The sequence below is a fragment of the Pleurodeles waltl genome, chromosome 9 (genome assembly GCF_031143425.1).
Source record: "Pleurodeles waltl isolate 20211129_DDA chromosome 9, aPleWal1.hap1.20221129, whole genome shotgun sequence".
Classification (NCBI taxonomy): domain Eukaryota; kingdom Metazoa; phylum Chordata; class Amphibia; order Caudata; family Salamandridae; genus Pleurodeles; species Pleurodeles waltl.
The window spans coordinates 233,897,293-233,917,293 of NC_090448.1; the positions used below are offsets into that span (position 1 = coordinate 233,897,293).

The following is a 20,001-nucleotide window of genomic DNA, read 5'->3' on the forward strand; positions in this document are numbered from 1 at the left end:
CATGACAACACTAGACCTAAAGGATGCATATTTCCATATACCGATACATCCTTCACACAGAAAGTACTTAAGGTTTGTATTCCAGGGGATACATTACCAATTCCAGGTGTTGCCATTCGGAATAACAACTGCGCCAAGAGTTTTTACAAAGTGCCTGGCAGTCGTAGCTGCACATATCAGAAGGCAGCAAATACATGTGTTCCCGTACCTAGACGATTGGTTAATCAAAACCAACACGCTAGAAAAATGTTCACAACACACAAAGTATGTCATAGAAACCCTCCACAAACTAGGTTTCTCAATCAACTACACAAAGTCACACCTTATACCGTGTCAAACACAGCAATACTTAGGGGCGACAATCAACACAGCAAAAGGGATTGCCACTCCAAGTCCACAAAGGGTTCAGGCATTTCACAATGTAATACAGGCCATGTATCCAAAACAAAAAATACAAGTCAAAAGGGTGATGAAACTCCTAGGCATGATGTCCTCATGCATAGCCATTGTCCCAAACGCAAGGTTGCAAATGTGGCCCTTACATCAGTGTCTAGCATCACAGTGGTCACAGGCACAGGGTCAACTTCTAGATCTGGTGTTGGTAGACCGCCAAACATACACCTCGCTTCAATGGTGGAACAGTATAAATTTAAACAAAGGGCGGCCTTTCCAAGACCCAGTGCCACAATATGTAATAACGACAGATGCCTCCATGATAGGGTGGGGAGCACACCTCAATCAATACAGCATCCAAGGACAATGGGACACTCACCAAAAACAGTTTCACATAAATCACTTAGAACTATTGGCAGTATTTCTAGCGCTGAAAGCATTTCAACCCATAATAAACCACAAACACATTCTTGTCAGAACAGACAACATGACAACGATGTGTTACCTAAACAAACAGGGAGGGACACACTCAACACAGTTGTGTCTCCTGGCACAAAGAATATGGCATTGGGCGATTCACAACCACATTCGCCTAATAGCACAATTTATTCCAGGAATTCAGAATCAGTTAGCAGACAATCTCTCTCGGGATCCCCAACAGATCCACGAATGGGAGATTCACCCCCAAATACTGAATACTTACTTCCAGAGTTGGGGAACACCACAAATAGATCTATTTGCAACAAAGGAAAACGCAAAATGCCAAAACTTCGCATCCAGGTATCCACAAGATCAGTCTCGGGGCAATGCGTTATGGATGAGTTGGTCAGGGATATTTGCTTACGCTTTTCCCCCTCTCCCACTCCTTCCATATCTAGTAAACAAGTTGAGTCAAAACAAACTCAAACTCATACTAATAGCACCAACATGGGCAAGACAACCTTGGTACACAACACTACTAGACCTTTCAGTAGTGCCCCATGTCAAACTACCAAACATACCAGATCTGTTAACGCAACACAAACAACAGATCAGACACCCAAATCCAGCATCGCTAAATCTAGCAATCTGGCTCCTGAAGTCCTAGAGTTCGGACACTTAGACCTTACACATGAATGTATGGAGGTCATAAAACAAGCTAGGAAACCTACCACTAGACATTGCTATGCAAATAAGTGGAAAAGATTTGTTTATTACTGCCATAATAATCAAATTCAACCCTTACACGCATCTGCCAAAGACATCGTAGGATACTTACTACATTTGCAAAAGTCAAAGCTAGCTTTTTCTTCCATTAAGATACATCTTACAGCAATTTCAGCTTACCTGCAAATTACGCACTCAACTTCTCTATTTAGGATACCAGTCATAAAAGCATTTATGGAAGGTCTAAAGAGAATTATACCACCAAGAACACCACCAGTTCCTTCATGGAACCTCAACATTGTCTTAACACGACTCATGGGTCCACCTTTTGAGCCCATGCAGTCTTGTGAAATGCAATACTTAACATGGAAAGTTGCATTTTTAATTGCCATCACATCTTTAAGAAGAGTAAGTGAGATTCAAGCATTTACCATACAAGAACCATTTATTCAAATACACAAGCATAAAGTAGTTCTACGGACAAATCCTAAATTTTTACCAAAAGTCATATCACCGTTCCACTTAAATCAAACAGTAGCATTACCAGTGTTCTTCCCACAGCCAGACTCTGTAGCTGAAAGAGCACTACATACATTAGACATCAAAAGAGCGTTAATGTACTACATTGACAGAACAAAACTAATTTGAAAAACAAAACAATTATTTATTGCTTTCCAAAAACCTCATACAGGAAATCCAATTTCTAAACAAGGCATTGCTAGATGGATAGTTAAGTGCATTCAAACCTGTTATCTTAAAGCAAAAAGAGAACTGCCTATTACACCAAAGGCACACTCAACTAGAAAGAAAGGTGCTACCATGGCCTTTCTAGGAAATATTCCAATGACCGAAATATGTAAGGCAGCTACATGGTATACGCCTCATACATTTACCAAACACTACTGTGTAGATATGCTAACGGCACAACAAGCCACAGTAGGCCAATCAGTACTACGAACATTGTTTCAAACAACTTCAACTCGCCTCCCCGGGAGCCTGTAGCCGTTTAGAAGTTTATCTTGAACATCTGTATATTTGTAAATATATTACTTTAAACTACATTATGTACATTACTCCATTGCATGGGCACTATTACTAGCATACACAACTCCTACCTCACCCTCTGCGGGGGAAAACGATCTAAGATGGAGTCGACGCCCATGCGCAATGGAGCCGAAATGGGAGGAGTCCCTCGGTCTCGTGACTCGAAAAGACTTCTTCGAAGAAAAACAACTTGTAACCTCCGAGCCCAACACCAGATGGCGGGATGTGCACAGCATGTGAATCTGCAGCGACTAATGCCACGAACAGGTGTACACTGGGTAAGTGACATTTTCCATATATATATATATATATATATATATATATAAATGGGGTCTTTGGTTGGCAGTCAGGTTACCCCCTGTCCAAGCAAGGACCCTCACTCTAGTCAGGGTAAAAGAGAATCACCCTCAGCTATCCCCTGTTACCCCCTTCGTAGCTTGGCATGAGCAGTAGGCTTAACTTCAGAGTGCTATGTGTAAAGTATTTGTACCAACACACACAGGGGGTCATTCTGACCCCGGCGGTCTCAGACCGCCGGGGCCAGGGTCGGCGGGAGCACCGCTGACAGACCGGCGGTGCCCCGCAGGGCATTCTGACCGCGGCGGTTCGGCCGCGGTCAGACAAGGAAAACCGGCGGTCTCCCGCCGGTTTTCCGCTGCCCTACAGAATCCTCCATGGCTGCGGAGCGCGCTCCGCAGCCATGGGGATTCTGACACCCCCTCCCGCCATCCTGTTCCTGGCGGGTCTCCCGCCAGGAACAGGATGGCGGTAGGGGGTGCCGCGGGGCCCCTGGGGCCCCTGCAGTGCCCATGCCCATGGCATGGGCACTGCAGGGTCCCCTGTAAGAGGGCCCCACAAAGTATTTCAGTGTCTGCTATGCAGACACTGAAATACGCGACGGGTGCCACTGCACCCGTCGCACCTTCCCACTACGCCGGCTCAATTCTGAGCCGGCGTCCTCGTGGGAAGGTTGATTTGCCTTGGGCTGGCGGGCGGCCTTTTGTCGGCCGCCCGCCAGCCCAGGGCAAATCCCAAAATACCCTCAGCGGTCTTTAGACCGCGGAGCGGTATTTTGGTGGGGGAACTTCGGCGGGTGGCCTCCGCCGCCCGCCGATGTTAGAATGACCCCCACAGTAACTTAATGAAAACACTGTAAAATGACACTACACAGGTTTAGAAAAATAGAGAATATTTATCTAAACAAAACAAGACCAAAACGACAAAAATCCACAGTACACAAGTCAAGTTAACAATTGAAGCAAAAAGACTTCATATAGTTTTAAACACACACTAACACTGTTAGCGTGAAAATGTACCTTGGGTGTGGCAAAAGTAACCCCGCACCAGCGAGTGTGCATCAAAAAGGACTTGTGATGCATCAATTTCACTCACGAGCGAGACCTTTCATCGTTTCTCCTTTTGTCGGGTCATGGCACATCATTTCTTCTCTCTGCAGGAGAGAGATGCATCGATCCGGTCAGCACTCTTGGGTCCAGGTAGGTCTTGCGTTGTTGTTACACACCCAGCGGTGTTTGCGTCAGAAAACCACGCAGTGCTGGTTGCGATCTCACCAGCCTACGTCAGCGATGCTGCACCTCATTTCCCCAGCTCCGTGTATCGATCTTCCGGTCGAGTTGCAGGCAAGCGCTGATTTTCTTCTGCGAAGCCGGCGGCACGGCGATTGTTTTAGCAGCAGATCAGTTGCGTCTATCTTTTCCCCGCACAGCGTTCTGTGCGTGTATTTCTTTCTCTTAGGCTGCCAGCTTCTCCTTTCAGGGTCCCGGGAACTGGATGGGCACCACTTAGCAGAGTAGGAGTCTCTCCAGAGACTCCAGGTGCTGGCAGAGAGAAGTCTTTGCTGTTCCTGAGACTTCAAACAACAGGAGGCAAGCTCTAAATGAAGCCCTTGGAGATCTTCACAAGATGGAAGGCACACAACGTCCAGTCTTTGCCCGCTTACTCTGGCAGAAGCATCAACTGCAGGATAGCACCACAAAGCACAGTCACAGACAGGGCAGCTCTTCTTCCTCAGCTCTTTAGCTCTTCTCCAAGCAGAGGTTCCTCTTGGTTTCCAGAAGTGTTAAAAAGTCTGTGGTTTTGTGTGTCCTTCTTGTACCCAATTTCTCCTTTCAAGCAGGCCTACTTCAAAGCAAAGTCTCTCTTGAATGTAAATCCTGCCTTGCCCAGGCCAGGACCCAGACACTCACCAGGGGATGCAGACTGCATTGTGTGAGGGCAAGCACAGCCCTTTCAGGTGTAAGTGACCACTCCTCCCTCCTAGCACAGATGGCTCATCAGGATATGCAGACTACACCCCAGCTCCCTTTGAGCCACTGTCAAGTGTGAGGTGCAACCCGCCCAACTGTCAAACTGACCCAGACAGAATCCACAAACAAGCAGTCACAGAAATGGTATAAGCAAGAAAATGCTCACTTTCTAAAAGTGGCATTTTTAAACACACAATCTTAAAATCAACTTTACTAAAAGATGTATTTTTAAATTGTGAGCTCAGAGACCCCAAACTCCACATGTCCATCCGCCACACTTTAATCAGATTTAAAGGTAGCCCCCATGTTAACCTATGAGAGGGACAGGCCTTGCAACAGTGAAAAACTAATTTAGCAGTATTTCACTGTTAGGACATATAAAACACATTACTAGATGTCCCACCTTACCATACACTGCATCCTGCCCATAGGACTGCCTAGGGCCTACCTTAGGGGTGCCTTACATGTAAGAAAAGGGAAGGTTTAGGGCTGGCAAGTGGGTACACTTGCAGAGTCGAATTTACAGTTAAAACTGCACACACAGACACTGCAGTGGCAGGTCTGAGACATGATTACAGAGCTACTTATGTGGATGGCACAGCAAGTGCTGCTGGCCCACTAGTAGCATTTGGTTTACAGGCCCTGGGCACTTCTAGTGCACTGTTCTAGTGACTTACTAGTAACTCAGATATGCCAGTCATGGATGAACCAATTACATACACATTTTGTAAAGGAGCACTTGCACTTTCGCACTGGTTAGCAGTGGTAAAGTGCCCAGAGTTACAAAAACAGAGTCCACTACCTGAGGAAGGCGGAAGCTGAAACGTTGTAGTAGAAATATATTTTTGTTCTTTAGTGAGATCATCTGTTTGAGTCACTTCTTTCTTGGATCTTTCTTATATATATATATTTGTGGTGGTCACCATTTGGTAGTTACAGTCTATACCTAGTTTCTATGGGAAAAGTGTGTGTTAGTTTTGCCAATAACTCAGTGGTTGTTATTTCACATCTTTGGATAGCAAGTGCTGGTAATGAAATGATGTTCACTTGGCTGGTAGTCAGGATCTAATGAACATCTACACCATTGACTCTGGTAGAACAATTTTATGGCCAGATGGAAATGTCAATAACACATGCTCGAAAACCAGGAACTCAATTCACTTGAATATGGTATACTTTATGCAGCTTCTAGGGAAGCAAAATGATCGTGCATTGATTAATTAAACTAACGTTATGTTATCATGTGTTAACCAAGTACACTGCTTTTTGATTAGGTTTATCTGATAAAACTATACCGTTTTCACTTCATAATTTGAACTTTGTGTATACTCATGACTATCCTGTACTAATTTGATCTTTTGTTATTCAAAATGCTTTTCTCTTTAAAAAAAAGGAAAAAAACTTAAGACAAGCTACTGTACTGACTGTAACACTCCAAATGCTATATTATCATTCTGTACCAAGTAAAAAACAACATAAACTCATGGCCTGCTCCTCTGTTGTTGGTTTTGTTTGAATGGGTAGACACATGCTGAAAGCAAGTGCAATACTTACTTTGAGTGAAGCATGTGAACAAAAAAATATGCACTTGAGTACTTTAAGCATGTTATCCATTCGTGCTCTGAAAGAATGAAATATTACCTGATATAAGAAATTAGTACAAAAATGTGTAAAACGGGATGGACTACTTCAAGGAGGGTATAGATAACACAATATAATGTAACAGTTTGTACTAGTTTTAAAGGTTTTCAGTATAAAATTTAAGTACTAGACCCTGTAGCACGCTATTTTACATTTATATTTTTAATGTGGAATGTTGTAGCTCAAACATTCTAGTTTGAAAAGGCGGTGGTTCTTGTATAGCTGGAGTAAAGGGACTAGGAATTTGTGACAAATTTTCCCATTAAGCATTGACTATTTTTCAGGTGTATTGTTCCAATACAAAATCTTCCTTTGTGTAAATATCTGAACAGCATGTTTTTCACTCTTAAACCTATTAAACTAATTGAATCTAAGCAATACGAAAACAACATTCCTACTTATTTGATAATAGTGACATCGTGGTTTTGTGGAAAATAGTTTACCTTTTGTTTACGGAGCAGTAAAACATTAATTGCATTTACCTTCATTGTGCAGGTGTCTCCTGTTTCATACCTGAGAATATCAACAAGTCCTATTCTGCGTTCTCAAAATAAAGATGCTTTACATGCTATTCCGCTGGGTATGACTCTGACTTTCACAGTTCATTTCCATGACAACGCCGGCGATTCATTCCATTCACAAAATTCAATGCTCGGCTTTGCAACTAACAGGTAACTTGGCAACACAACTTTTTAATGAAGGTGTCTTTTCAAACAAATTGAGACACTTAGGCAATACTTAACCATCTGTTTTGAAATCTTTATTCTTTGATCTTATCAATTTCCTGCGGCTACATCCTAACAAAGAATTCATAGGTACATTGCTAGTCATGGTCATCTGTTAAGATTTATTTTTAACAGATATACATAGATGGTAATTAGCTTGTGCCATTCCTAATAATAGCTGTGAAATGGTGGACCTACACCAAGTTTAAACAATATTTTTCATCCAGCGTCATATTTGTTGGCAGTGAAAAAGAAAATATTATCTGGTCTGAACCAGCATGCACAATTAAAGGGCATTTGCAGTGTTTTCCTGAAATACATTTTTGGGTGAAAACACAACCCAAATTTCCATCGACTTGCTATGCTTATTCTTTGCTTCTTTTCATATTGCATGAATGGAGTCCTACTCCTTACAGCAGGGGGTCTCCAACCTTTTTACTAATGCAAGCTCCTTTTGTTTCACGAAAATTATCCCAAGCTACCAAAGTTATTAGTGTTGTACACTTAAAACAAGAGTACATTAGTGGCCACAGGTCAGCTACAACGCCTAAGTTACAAGGACCTATGCAAGATTACCAGCCGTGAATACAATAGTAAGGGATTGCCAGCAGTAACATAAAAAAGCTTAGTCCGTTCTGAATAACTCTACAAAGGTAACACATAACAGCCATGGCTGCAGTGCCCTCTAACACAAAGGGAATAATGTCAGTAATAAGTCTCCGAATGCTACATGATTTATCATTCGAATATCAGCTTTAAATATATTTTTGAAATCATGGGCTCTGAAAGTGCACATTTTCGCCTCAAATACACACTTTTCAATTTTGGTATACAAATTTTAATTCAACCAAGCAAAAGTTTCTAATTTGGTATAATGGGCTGCACACAGGAGAGCTACTCACAGGTAGCTGGAGAGCTACCAGTAGCTCACAAGCGACTGGTTGGAGAAGACTGCTCTACAGTCTTTCCAGTGCATGTAATGTTAATGTATCATCATGTGCCTGGAGCTGGACTAGCCCTACATTTTTAAATGTGTGCCAAATTTTAGGAAGACAGCATGGTCCCATGTCATATAAGAAGCAATTCAGTTGTTTTGGGAGCTTTCTCGAGCCATAATTTAAATAGACAACGTTTCAGGCAATGGTAACATTGCATTATCATGGCTCGTTGTCAGCAAATAAAGCTGTTTGTTGTAGTTGTCACCTATAGAAGTCAATTATTTTCATACATGGCCTTATACCTGACCGGTGCAGCCACCAAAGGAAAAACAGATTCTATTTCCTGGCTCGAGCTGTAACAGTGCAGCATTGCCATTCTGCAAACTTCGACTTGTTTAAATGAAGCCTTGACAAATCCCATTAGTAGTCTGTATTAGCAAAATATATCCGCTATTAAGCAAGATTTGGGATAAATTAAGATTTGCTTCTTACATCGAATTGGGACCTTCCTAAATATGAAACTTTTTAATGTGTGTCAGGACTTCTAAATATCAACATACTACGATTAACTGAATTGTAGGTTCACACCCTGACTTTTGAATTTGTTTTTTTTCTTAATATAGTGCCTGTTTTGTGACGTTTTACTCTGATTCCATATTTGTTTTTTTTAGCTATGTATTTCAGGTCACTTGTTTTCCTGTGTTCTTTAAACTGTTAATATATCAAATATATGTAAAACACACACGTAAAGGGATATGTACAAAGGGTAATATAAATTACTGTTGTAAAACGGTTGAAGATATACATTAAAATTCCAGTGGAATATGCATGTCCAATTCAAATAACAAATGAACACAGGAGTATAGTAGGAGGACATAACATGTAAAAATAACTCAGTTCCTCATTACCACCTTCTCTACTGCCCCCTTCCTGTGTCCTCTAATTTCCAGTTGTTATGCCATGGTTAGAGTATACTATTAAAAAATTAGTGAGAACCAATGCTCCCTGTCACTGCAAGACCATCCCCCCCCCCCTTCCAAATCTACTTCCTTCATGCATGGACACCTGCATCCGATAGACTTCTAGCCACAGATTCCTTACCTTTGATTATCCCCAATTGACAGACTGGATCCAGAAGAAAATTGAGTAATACCCCTGGGTGGTGGTAGGTGGAGTCTTTTAGCGTCACATCAGCGTCATCTGCACCGGAAGTAACATGCAACACCCATATAGGTGCCACCTTCCTTTCCACACCAGATAGGGCTGATCCAGATTGAGCTACACTTTTTTGAGATTCCATTTCTTTGTGTGAGGATGCTACCAAAGAATCTTGCTGGTTTCAAACCATATGGGGCCTGTCATAGGCAAATGTTGATGACCGAACCATTACCCCCTCCCCAAGATGAGTTTGTGGGGTCTGGAACCAGGACATGACTCCAATGTGTGTAAGGACTGTCACACCATGCACCCATTGGTGCTGTGGGAGTGATCTCTCAAGCTCCTCGCCGCCTGACGCCAGTCGGTTACTGGTGACTCCTGATGACCCCTGGAAATTCGAGGTCCTGTTTGCATTTGAGGTCCCAGGAACATTTGTGGAGTCCCTCCGACATTCTTTGACATACTTAAAGTTGGCTGGTAAGTCCCACAAGAAGTTAAAGCAGTTCAAACACTCTTTGACTTCCCCACGTCCGTCAGTCATCCTACGAGACAAGGGAGCGTTGGCACTCTAGGCCCCACAAGTCTGCTGGGTCTAATCCTGAGTCCACACTGTGCTTCCCCAATTTTACTGGAGCCAGAGCGATCCCTGCCCAGCTGAAGGAATTTTATGAGGCCCTGCACCTCATCTTTGGGCGGCCCAGCCCCTCTTGAATGCTTTTGGGCTCCACAGGTGCGGGTGGGTCTCCTGCTGGGACCACACCAGTAGGTTTGCCCTCAGCCTGGGTCAGGCCCTATGGATGCTTCACTGGATCTGTAGCGGAGCTGCCAGTGAGAATGAGACCTTCCTTGGTGCCTGCTCCAGGGCCAATGCTGCCAACGCCCGTAGGCGTTGCCATCCCCATTCAGATTCCAGGCTCTGATACAGAGCCAAATGGGCGTTGCCTGAAGCTGCATCTGGCACCGATCGAGGACGACCTTCCCAGAGTGGAGCCAGTGCCTTATGTGATGGATAGGCCTGGTGAAGGAGACATTTGGGAGGGATCTAGGAACCCTTATGGAGAAGACCCACTTGAATAGGACAACTGGTATGAGGAACTGGTGAGGCCAGTGGGTTGGACACCTCACAGTAATAGTGGTGCGCAGGGAAGCTGAGGTCCTTGATGTTAATCTACCTTCAGTGGCAGGCAAGACTAACTTCAGCACAGAGGTGCTTCAGCTTGGAGTTACCCTTTCAGAACCCTTGCTCCCTTTCAGTAAAGCCCTGACTGACATCCTGCTGTGTCTAAGCCCTGCACAGGGGCTGCTGTGAATAGGAAGATTGCACACTGCTCCTCAGGATCCCAGTTTCCTTACCCAGCACCCCACCCCAGACAGCTTGGTGGTCCAAGCCTCCTCATCCCGCATTTATCCTTGCACGCTCCATACCACCCCACTGGATAGGGAATCAGAGGCTGGACATTTTGGTAAGATAATGTTCTTTTCCACCAGCCTGGCACTATCAACAGTAAACACTCTGTGGTATTCGGTTACGCAAGTGCTGCCTATAGCCCTGGACAGGGACATACTCTCTCAGGCTGTTGCTGATTGGAGAGATGCAGCAAAGTTCTCCATCAGATGTGGACTTGACATGACCGACTCGCAGGGTAGAGTAATTTCATATTCAGTGGCCTTGCAGCACCACACGTGGCTGAGAACATCTGTTTTTTTTCAAGGGTTGTCTAGGCTTCCCTCTTGAACATGCCTTTTGATGGCTCTCGCCTCTTTGGAAACTAGGCAGATTCAGCGATGGAATGCTTCCAGGAAGGTAGTGCTACTGTCAACCCTAATCCATCTTCCGCCCCTTTCATGGCATTGGTTTGTAGCATTGGGCTTGCAAGGTGCATATTTCCACAGAGAACGCACAGTGTCAGCAGTTCTGCGAGCTGTAGTTTCCAAAGGACTCTCACTCTGAGATATTTTTAGTCTTGAGTGGAACTCTGGCCCCCTGTAAGCCTTTCATCCAGTACCACTCCTGTCCGGAATTCTCAAAAAGATCAGAAACGACCGGCCCTCGGTCATTCTTGTGGCTTTGGATTAGGCATGGAGAGTCTGGTATCCCAAGCTGTTGAGCATACTATCAGTCTTCCAGTCAGGTATCTTTTTTGGGGGATCTTCTGTTGCAGCAGCAGGGAAGGATTCTGAGCCTGTGCATCATCCACCTACATGCTTGGAGATTAAGCAGCAACAGTTGACAGCTTTTGATCCTACTCCTGAAGTCAGTGGCGTTATTCTAGCAGCCATGTGTCCCTCCACCAAGTTGCTCTATGCCTGCCATTGGGAGAGATTTGTGCCATGTGTGCTTCCCACAATGTTGACCCCCTATCTGCACCTCTTTCACATGTTCTCTTGATGGCATGGCCTTTGGCACAGCAGGGCACTGTTAAGGGTTACCTGTTAGCCACCTCAGCTTTCTTGCAGTTGCCGACCAACCTTTTCTCTTTTAAGTCACATGTTTTGGCTCGTGTTCTTAAAGACCTGCTACATATGTTCCCTCCTATGCCCCTTATCATGCTGAAGTGGGACCTCAACTTTGTCCTCACCTTTCTCTTGTGTGCACCATTTGAGCCTCTGACCAATTGCCCTGTTAAGCTATTGATAATCAAAACTGTTTTTAGTGGCCATAACATCAGCCAGGAGGTTCCGTGAACTGTAAGTATTCGGTGTGCTTCCTCCTCAAACAACCTTTTTACCCAGAAAAGCTGGTTCTCCGGACACTTGCCTTCCTTATTCCAAAAGTTGTGACTAATGAAGGCCAGAACATCACCCTGCCTACTTTCTTTGCTCCACCTCCTCCCTCCAAAGAAAAGGAGAGACTGCACTACCTGGACCCATAAAGAGCATTGTCATTCTACCTTGACTGCACAAGCGTGTTCCGGGCGGACAATCAACTCTTCGTGGGCTATGTGGGAGCAAAAAAAGGCAAAGCTGTACAAAACAGAACTGTGACCTTTGTATTAAGATCTGCTATGCATTGACCAAGAAAGAGCCCCCTGTGGGCTTGCAGGTTCACACTACCAGAGCCAAGGCGGCAGCAACTGTGTGAGCGTGCAGCGTTCCTCACCTGGACATCTCTTAGGACATGGTATCACTACACCCATTCACAAAGCATCACTGCTTGGGCAGTTTGGTCGGTCATTACGAGAACTTTGCCTGTGAAGGTCCTGTAGAACGTTTTGGTTTAAGCAAGTTCGCAAACCCACCTCTGGGGAAGTATTGCTTGGGTATCTATTGAAAGGTAAGAGATGTGTGGCTAGAAGTCTCTAGCAGATAATGTCTTATGTCGTACAGATGCTAGCTAGTGGGAGAATCTTTACCAACCCTTCTATCCTCCCCGCTCTGCGAACCAGTTCAAGTGTAAAAGTAACCCTCTTTTCAGGACCTTAGGCCCTCATTCCAACCCTGGCGGTCTGTGACCGCCAGGGCGGAGGACAGCGGAAGCACCGCCAACAGGCTGGCGGTGCTTCCTGGGCTATTCTGACTGCAGCGGTAAAGCCGCGGTCAGAAAAGGGGAACCGGCGGTTTCCCGCCGGTTTTCCCCTGGCCCAGGGAATCCTCCATGGCGGCGCTGCTTGCAGCGCCGCCATGGGGATTCCGGCCCCCTTCCCGCCAGCCTGTTACTGGCGGTTGTCACTGCCAGAACCAGGATGGCGGGAACAGGTGTTGTGGGGCCCCCTAACAGGGCCCCATACAGATTTTCACTGTCTGCTTTGCAGACAGTGAAAATCGCGACGGGTGCCACTGCACCCGTCGCACCCCTGCAACTCAGCCGGCTCCATTCGGAGCCGGCTTCCTCGTTGCAGGGGCTTTCCCGCTGGGCCGGCGGGCGGCCTTTTGGCGGTCGCCCGCCGGCCCAGCGGGAAAGTTGGAATGGCCGCCGCGGTCTTTTGACCGCGGGCGGTCATTCGGCGGTAACCGCATGGCGGGCGGCGACCGCCGCCCGCCCCTGTCAGAATGACCGCCTTAGTCTTTTCCATACCAGTGGCCAGTCCTCGTTGTGGCTTCACCCTCCTGGCATGGAAATTCTGGAATGCCAAAGTGGTGACTATATAGTTACTGCAGACATCACTTCTGGTGCGGGCGATGCTGCTGGCGTGGAGCTGGAGGATGCCACCTAGCGGTGCACAGGGGTACCGCTCAAAATGTTTTGGATCCAGACTTACATCTGGGTATATTCAAAAGTAAAGGATCTAGAGCTAGATAACGTTTCTACCAGATAAGGCATTACTGAAGGTAAGTCACTTGTTCATAAGGTAAATACTGTCTTACCATCAGGGAGTAAAATAGGGGGAGCATAACACACCTGAGTGTAGGATTATTAGGAATGCATATCCTTATTGGGGCTCTGTTAGTACAAAGAACTTCCCATAAAGTGTGTCCGCAACTGTTAAGGGATTCCTCTGTAATGAAAGTGCCATTTTAAAGAGAAATTATATAATTCTGCCAGTTGTAAAGTGAGGTTTTAGAGCCCTTTGGGTGACCACATTGCTCATTTGTGTACCAACTGTGTGTTTCTGACCAGCTGAGACGTAGTGCAGAATCAAGTAAAGATTTTTAGCATTTCATGGTGGTTAATACATTTTGGGTTTTGGTAGTTGCTGACATGGCAAAGGTGTAATTTGGTATGGAGTAACGAAACTTAGGTAGATGATGTTGCCAATCCACAATTTATTATTGATTTATCTGGCCTAAATTCTTGTGTACCTAGATATTCAATACTTAGCGTATTGAAGGGCAAAGGCAGGAGTATGGAACGAGAAGGATTCCAAGGTGCGCATCATTAATGACAAGGGAATCTTCAACTGAAAGAATTCATGAGAAGGACTATTGATGGGGGCAAATAACATAAATTAAACTTACCCATTTTGTGAGTTTGCTGAGTCTCATGCTGATTGTATTGGGTTTTATTCCAATTGTTGGCTTCTATAGCCCAACGCCCTACTGATCTCCCCTCAGCCTAACTCTTACCTCTCAGCAAAAAAAGAGGAAACATTCATGTATAGTGCTGGGGTATTTATTATAATTAAATGAGCACTTTACCTCTTCAGCCAGCAATATCGACAGAATCACTTTGTCGTTTAAAGGCATGTATCTTCTTGGTGGACCCCACAAGTAATATGTGCAGGACTCGAAAACTGACAGAGAGGCCATGTAAGGCTTCGTGTACAAGCAGTTAAAATAACCCCCCTGGTCTCGCACATACATTTTTGGCAACAGGGCTTATTGTCTTGTAGAGCCATCAGTTAGCAAATCAGAGAACACCTTTTGTTTGTCTGTATTACCTTTTGGTGACTTAAAAAAGTGCGGGCTAAACAATGTAGTACATTGCTAGCAAACTGCTTGTCCCAATCTCACATGTTGTTCAGATTTTCTATATTTGCTTTCTTAATAAAATCATGTAGCCAAAAATGTGCAGGGCTTGAATATTCACAAAAAGAGAAAATGTCATATATTTCAGGATCACCACAATTCTATTGATCTGCATGTGATGGCTTTTTTAAACGTTCATATTGGTTATCTATCACTGTTGTGACTCCATATCTCAACATGGTCGAAAGGGTCATGCATCTTGCAAGAAATGTCTCACTCATTCATTATGACAATAAAAACACATATCACTTATGTTCCAATGTAATAAACATACCCTCAATAAAGGATACTCATCATGCTTCCGAAAGCATCTGGCCTGTCTGATAAAAGCATGCACGTTCAGATATTCACTGTTTTAGGTAGATGAATGAACAGTATGTGTTGCAGGGTACGTTTCTTATTCACTAATCCCTAATCAGAATTGACACTTTTATCGATATTTGCCACGTTCGATATTACGTATGTAAATATATTCCCCCTACTAAGTCTGAATCTCTCTTTATCTTATTATCTGTAAGCTCTGTCCATAATAAAATATCTAATATGCCCCAGCAATAAATCCACTGATCAACCACTCAGTTTTGAAAAGAGGCAAAAACAAACCTCATTGGAATCGCTATGGGCGCTAATCTTCAATGGGAGCAGACAGCGCGGGCTGGAAACCGAAAGCAGCCCTGGCAAACATGCTCAAACCAGCCCTACTCCCTTCTCATCAGTCCTTCTCTCTCTTTCCATCCATGCAGTATTTCGTTCACCTTCTCTGACTTGTTGGGCTGAAATAGACACTTGATGTATCTGCTTGCTTTACTTGTTCCATGCGTGATATGTTTCAGTAGGACCTTAGCAGGAAGTCTTTCACTGCAAGGTGCAGAGTAGCTGAGGAGGCACACTTGAATCTCTACCGTATTAGTGAAAGGACTACGATCAAACCACAGTACAGGTCCTTGAAGAGATTTCTGATTAAATAATAATGCAGTAAGTTTCCTAATGTTAGAAAATATATTTTATGACTCCCTTTTGGCTAAACCTTGAACGCAATAGTAGTATCAGAAAACGTATAATGTTTAAGGAAATACATTTGAAAATACACTAGAACATACTCGATATGTGTTTTCCAAGTTCATTTAGAACTTAAATATTGTATTCTTATTAATCATTCTTATCAAACATATTGTGAATGTATTTTTTTTAAACTTTATTTCTATTTCTACAGGGATGACTTTGTACAGATTGGGAAGGGCGCCACCAACAATACCTTTATAATTAGGACTGTCAACGTAGGCTTGACGCTTCTTGGAGTTTGGGATACAGAGCACTCTGGATTTTCTGATTTTGTGCCACTACCTGTACAGCACGCTATCTACCCTGACTTCACAGAAGAAGCAGTAGTTGGTGATGTCATCTGTTTTAGTGCCACATTGGTAAACCAAGACGGTAAGAATCTTTCTCTTGAAAGTTTGCAACCTTGAATTGTGTATTACAATTTCAACTACTTCTAAGCAGATCTTTTCCCTGATCATTGGCATCCTAATATGAAGATAGCTGTGTTTAAAAATAATATAATTCTTTCCTCCAACACATAGATCTACAAATATATCTCTGTTTCTTTTGGGAACTTTACTGAAGAGTCATTTGGCAACTACGGAACAAGAAGTCTCTTTTAGGACAGGCCAAAACAGTGTTTCATGGATTTAGTTGAAAATGTAAAAATAAAAAAAATTGAACCCCCTGTGCAATGACTACTGCCCTGCTTGTTCATTTGACATTGTACACATCATACCAGGGCAGAATATTATCCTTTTTTTAAAATGTATTGTTTTTATATAGCATGTACTAGACACTAAAGGTTGTCAGTGCGCTTTACAAGGCTACAGGGCAAATAGCAGTAGTGAAAGTTACTATATACAGTGGAAAGATAATCTGTTTGTTAGGGATTAGACATAGATACATCAGTGATGCTAGGGCTATCAGTAGTGCAGCAGGTGCGGGGGCACGGGGGATCCAGGGGTCTCTGGGGCCTTGTGCACTATGGCTATACATGAGTACCTAGCCCTTATTGACTTACTGCACTCAAGCAATTGACATCTTTGCTGCGCCGCTGCAGTGTAGTGTTGAAAACTGTGGTGCAAATAAACTCGAAAGTGTGCCAATGCCCCAGGTACTGTTTAAAATTACAGATAACTTACTGGGAATGTTAAACAACTATATGCAGAGAGACAACTTCACAATTATGGGGAGACCCATAGGTGGATGCTGCCGACTTGGATAATGGTAGAGAAGTAATAGTTGATCTTGAAAGATAACAGCAGACCCTCCTATAACAATCAGTAAATTGGTGTGAGAGAGGGGTTGTAAAGAGATGGTAAGGGACCTGTTATGAGGAATTGTTAAAGTGGAATTTTCTCATCTTTCTTGAAAAATTTGAGGGCGGGGTTAGGTTTGATTGGTGTGGCAGTGGAGTCCCACATCCCGAGCGTGTTTCCCTATAAGGGTTGTTTTAGGATACTTATCCTCTATGGGGGGAAGGAGAGCGGGGTTCAAATAAGAGGGTGTTGGTCCTGCAAATAAACTCTCGTCCTCCAGAGATGATTTTTGGCAACACAGTTTGCGGGTGTTCAAGTGTAGAGAGTTGTGGATAATGCACACCAATTTCAAGATGATACTTGCTTTTATCAGGAGCTGGTTCAGTGGTATAAGGATGGGAATGATATGATCTAATTTCTAGAGCCCGAAACTAGTCTGACAGTAAAGAGGAGAGTTGCTTTTAGGGAAGCAAGGTGGAGTTAAAGAATTCCTGCTTTTAATGAGTTGCCATAGTCGAACCTGGAAAGGACTAGTATATTTAAGCACATTTTTTAAACTGACACGGGACTGGAGATTCAGGCACTTGTCTAGATGGAAGCCTAGAGATTTCTTGCAATAAGTGCTGGTGCACTGGCAGTTGAGTACCCATGTTGTCTTTCAGAGATCGAAGAAGAATAGGATGATTGACAGTGTCAGATGCCACAGAGATAGTGAGTAGGCTGGAGTCCCTGTTCTCCAAGATAAGAAGAGCATCATAGATGATTTGAAACATTGACGTTTCAGTGTTGCTGCCTGCCCTGAAGCTTGATTGTTGATGGTAAAGTAGAATGGAATTGGTTTTCAACACCACTTTCTAAGACCTTGGCTATAAAGGAGCTATTCAGAACTGGGTGCTAGTTTTTTGTCTTCAAGGTCCAAACCTTTTTTTTATTTTTTATTAAGTGGAGAGGGTTTCCTCACAAGTTTTTAAGATGTCAGGTATGATGCATTGTGGAAGGGAGTTGAGTTGATTTGAAATCTTTATTTGGCACCGTCATAGTAGCTATAAAAGTGCATAAAACACATTGTCAATAAATATAAAGCATTAAACAAATCAGTAAGTAAAAACATTATATATAAACACCCGGACCTCCCCTAAAACTGTTAACTACAATATAATACTTTTCCTTAGATGTATTTCCCTCCATGAAAAGAGTGCAGTATTAAAACATACAGTCGAATCCTCAAGCGTAGGGCACATTTATGATATGTTATATTATTTGCATGAAATATTGGTTTGAGATATCTCCTTAAATGCTCAGAAAAACCGCAAAAAAGGCATAAAGTGCTGTGTACTGTGCTTCGATAGACCATCACAAGGACAAGGGAGCGTGTATGGTGGCCAGTTTCTCATTTCAGGGAAGGCAACTAAATGGTGTACTTTGCCCAACCAAAACCTGGTTAAGACAGAACGATGCTGGATATTAGTCACCCTGGACAAATAAAGTTGGCATCATTCAGTAAATACAAAACAACTGTAGGCTTTCTAGATTCTACACATATTCTACATTCCTGTCTATAATTTAAAAAGGGAAGCTTTAATTACAGTTTTAACAAGGGATACGTTTCTGTGGGGGTGTCTAGGGAGGGAGCCATAGATAATTTTGATCCGGAAAGTCACAAGCACCATATTCAAATCCTTTTTGATGGTGGTTGGGTGGTATGGGTAAGGTGAGAGGATGATTTCAATTTGAAGTTGGTTTTACAGAGATCTTCTCGAGTTACTACTTTGAATTCAATCCATGTGGCTGAGGATTTCTGAGTTTGAGATGAAATGCAGAGAGGGGGAAGTAGGTTGAGTTAAACAAAGAAAGTTCAGTCTTCCCAGTTTTGTCCTTGAAGAAGATGGAGCAGTTGTCAGTTCGTTTCATGATTGTCCCACAGGCTCAGCGAAGCAATATTTGTTGACTGACTGCTTCAAATATTTTTTAAGGTTCGTTTTTTATAATGTTGAGCTCTGTCCAACTTTGCGAGGCTTTGGCTTCAAACCGACATTTCTTGTACTTTCCTCATGTTTTTTTTTTTTTTTTTTAATTTTTTTTTTTACCTTCTCTTCTGCTCGGTGAGATTTAACATCTCTTTTGGCCATTATGCATCCTCTTGTAGTTCCCTTGCAAGTGATTCTGCATATTCTACTAAGCACATACGCAGCATTATTGAAGGAAGTGCAAAGCTTCAATTTCGGAAATGTGCACAACGTCTGCATGGATGCAGAGGGAAGTGATGGCATTGAGATTGTTGTATAAAATATTTGTTTTTTCATATTGTGCTTGCACAATACATTTGACTCCATACAGATCAGTTATCCTTTTACACAAAGTAGAATAATCATAGATCCGTCCCTCTAATGACTTTACATATCATCAAATACTAAATATTCCAAAGAGCCCTTTGCAAATGTGAATGTTCTCCACAGAACATGCCTATGTTCCAGCTATCCTAAGGAATGTGCTTGTATTATTTGTAAAAAGTAACCCTATTGTCTTCTGATGAATACTATTTTCTGACATCCTAGCCATTGGGGAATTAGTAATTTGTATAGATCATGTGCTCTATTATTTTGTCCACATCAGTTCTAAATAATGACACTTCTGGTTTTCCTAAGGTTAACAAGTGGCTATTATGCCCAAATGCATCTCTATGATTGGTTTCTTACTGTCATGGATCCAGTAATACCACAGGCTGGTAGAAAACAAGGTAACAAAGAGCATGCATCCAAAACCTGATTATAATGCACAGGCTGTAGGACTGTACACACTGAAAGTGTAATAACTGGGTCTAGATGTGCCACGTGGAAGACAGTTTGTAGCCATTTTACGGATTGTATAGCGAATAACAAAGCTTAATATGTTCAGGCAGGTAATGAATAGTGATCTGGAGTTTTCAATTTTAGGAAGTCTCTGACATGCTAGTGTATGTCTTCCTATCTGGCATAATACA

The 20,001-nt window shown here is 43.1% G+C and overlaps 1 protein-coding gene across 1 annotated transcript in view; it reads left to right on the forward strand.

Moving 5' to 3' along the window:
* The window catches only part of NUP210 (nucleoporin 210), a 462,103-nt gene that overhangs the window by 314,583 nt on the left and 127,519 nt on the right, over positions 1-20,001 (forward strand). Inside the window, exons 31-32 of the mRNA XM_069206618.1 lie at positions 6,987-7,162; positions 15,932-16,152. Of these exons, the coding sequence (XP_069062719.1) occupies positions 6,987-7,162; positions 15,932-16,152 (397 nt within the window). The remainder of the gene's footprint in view (positions 1-6,986; positions 7,163-15,931; positions 16,153-20,001) is intronic.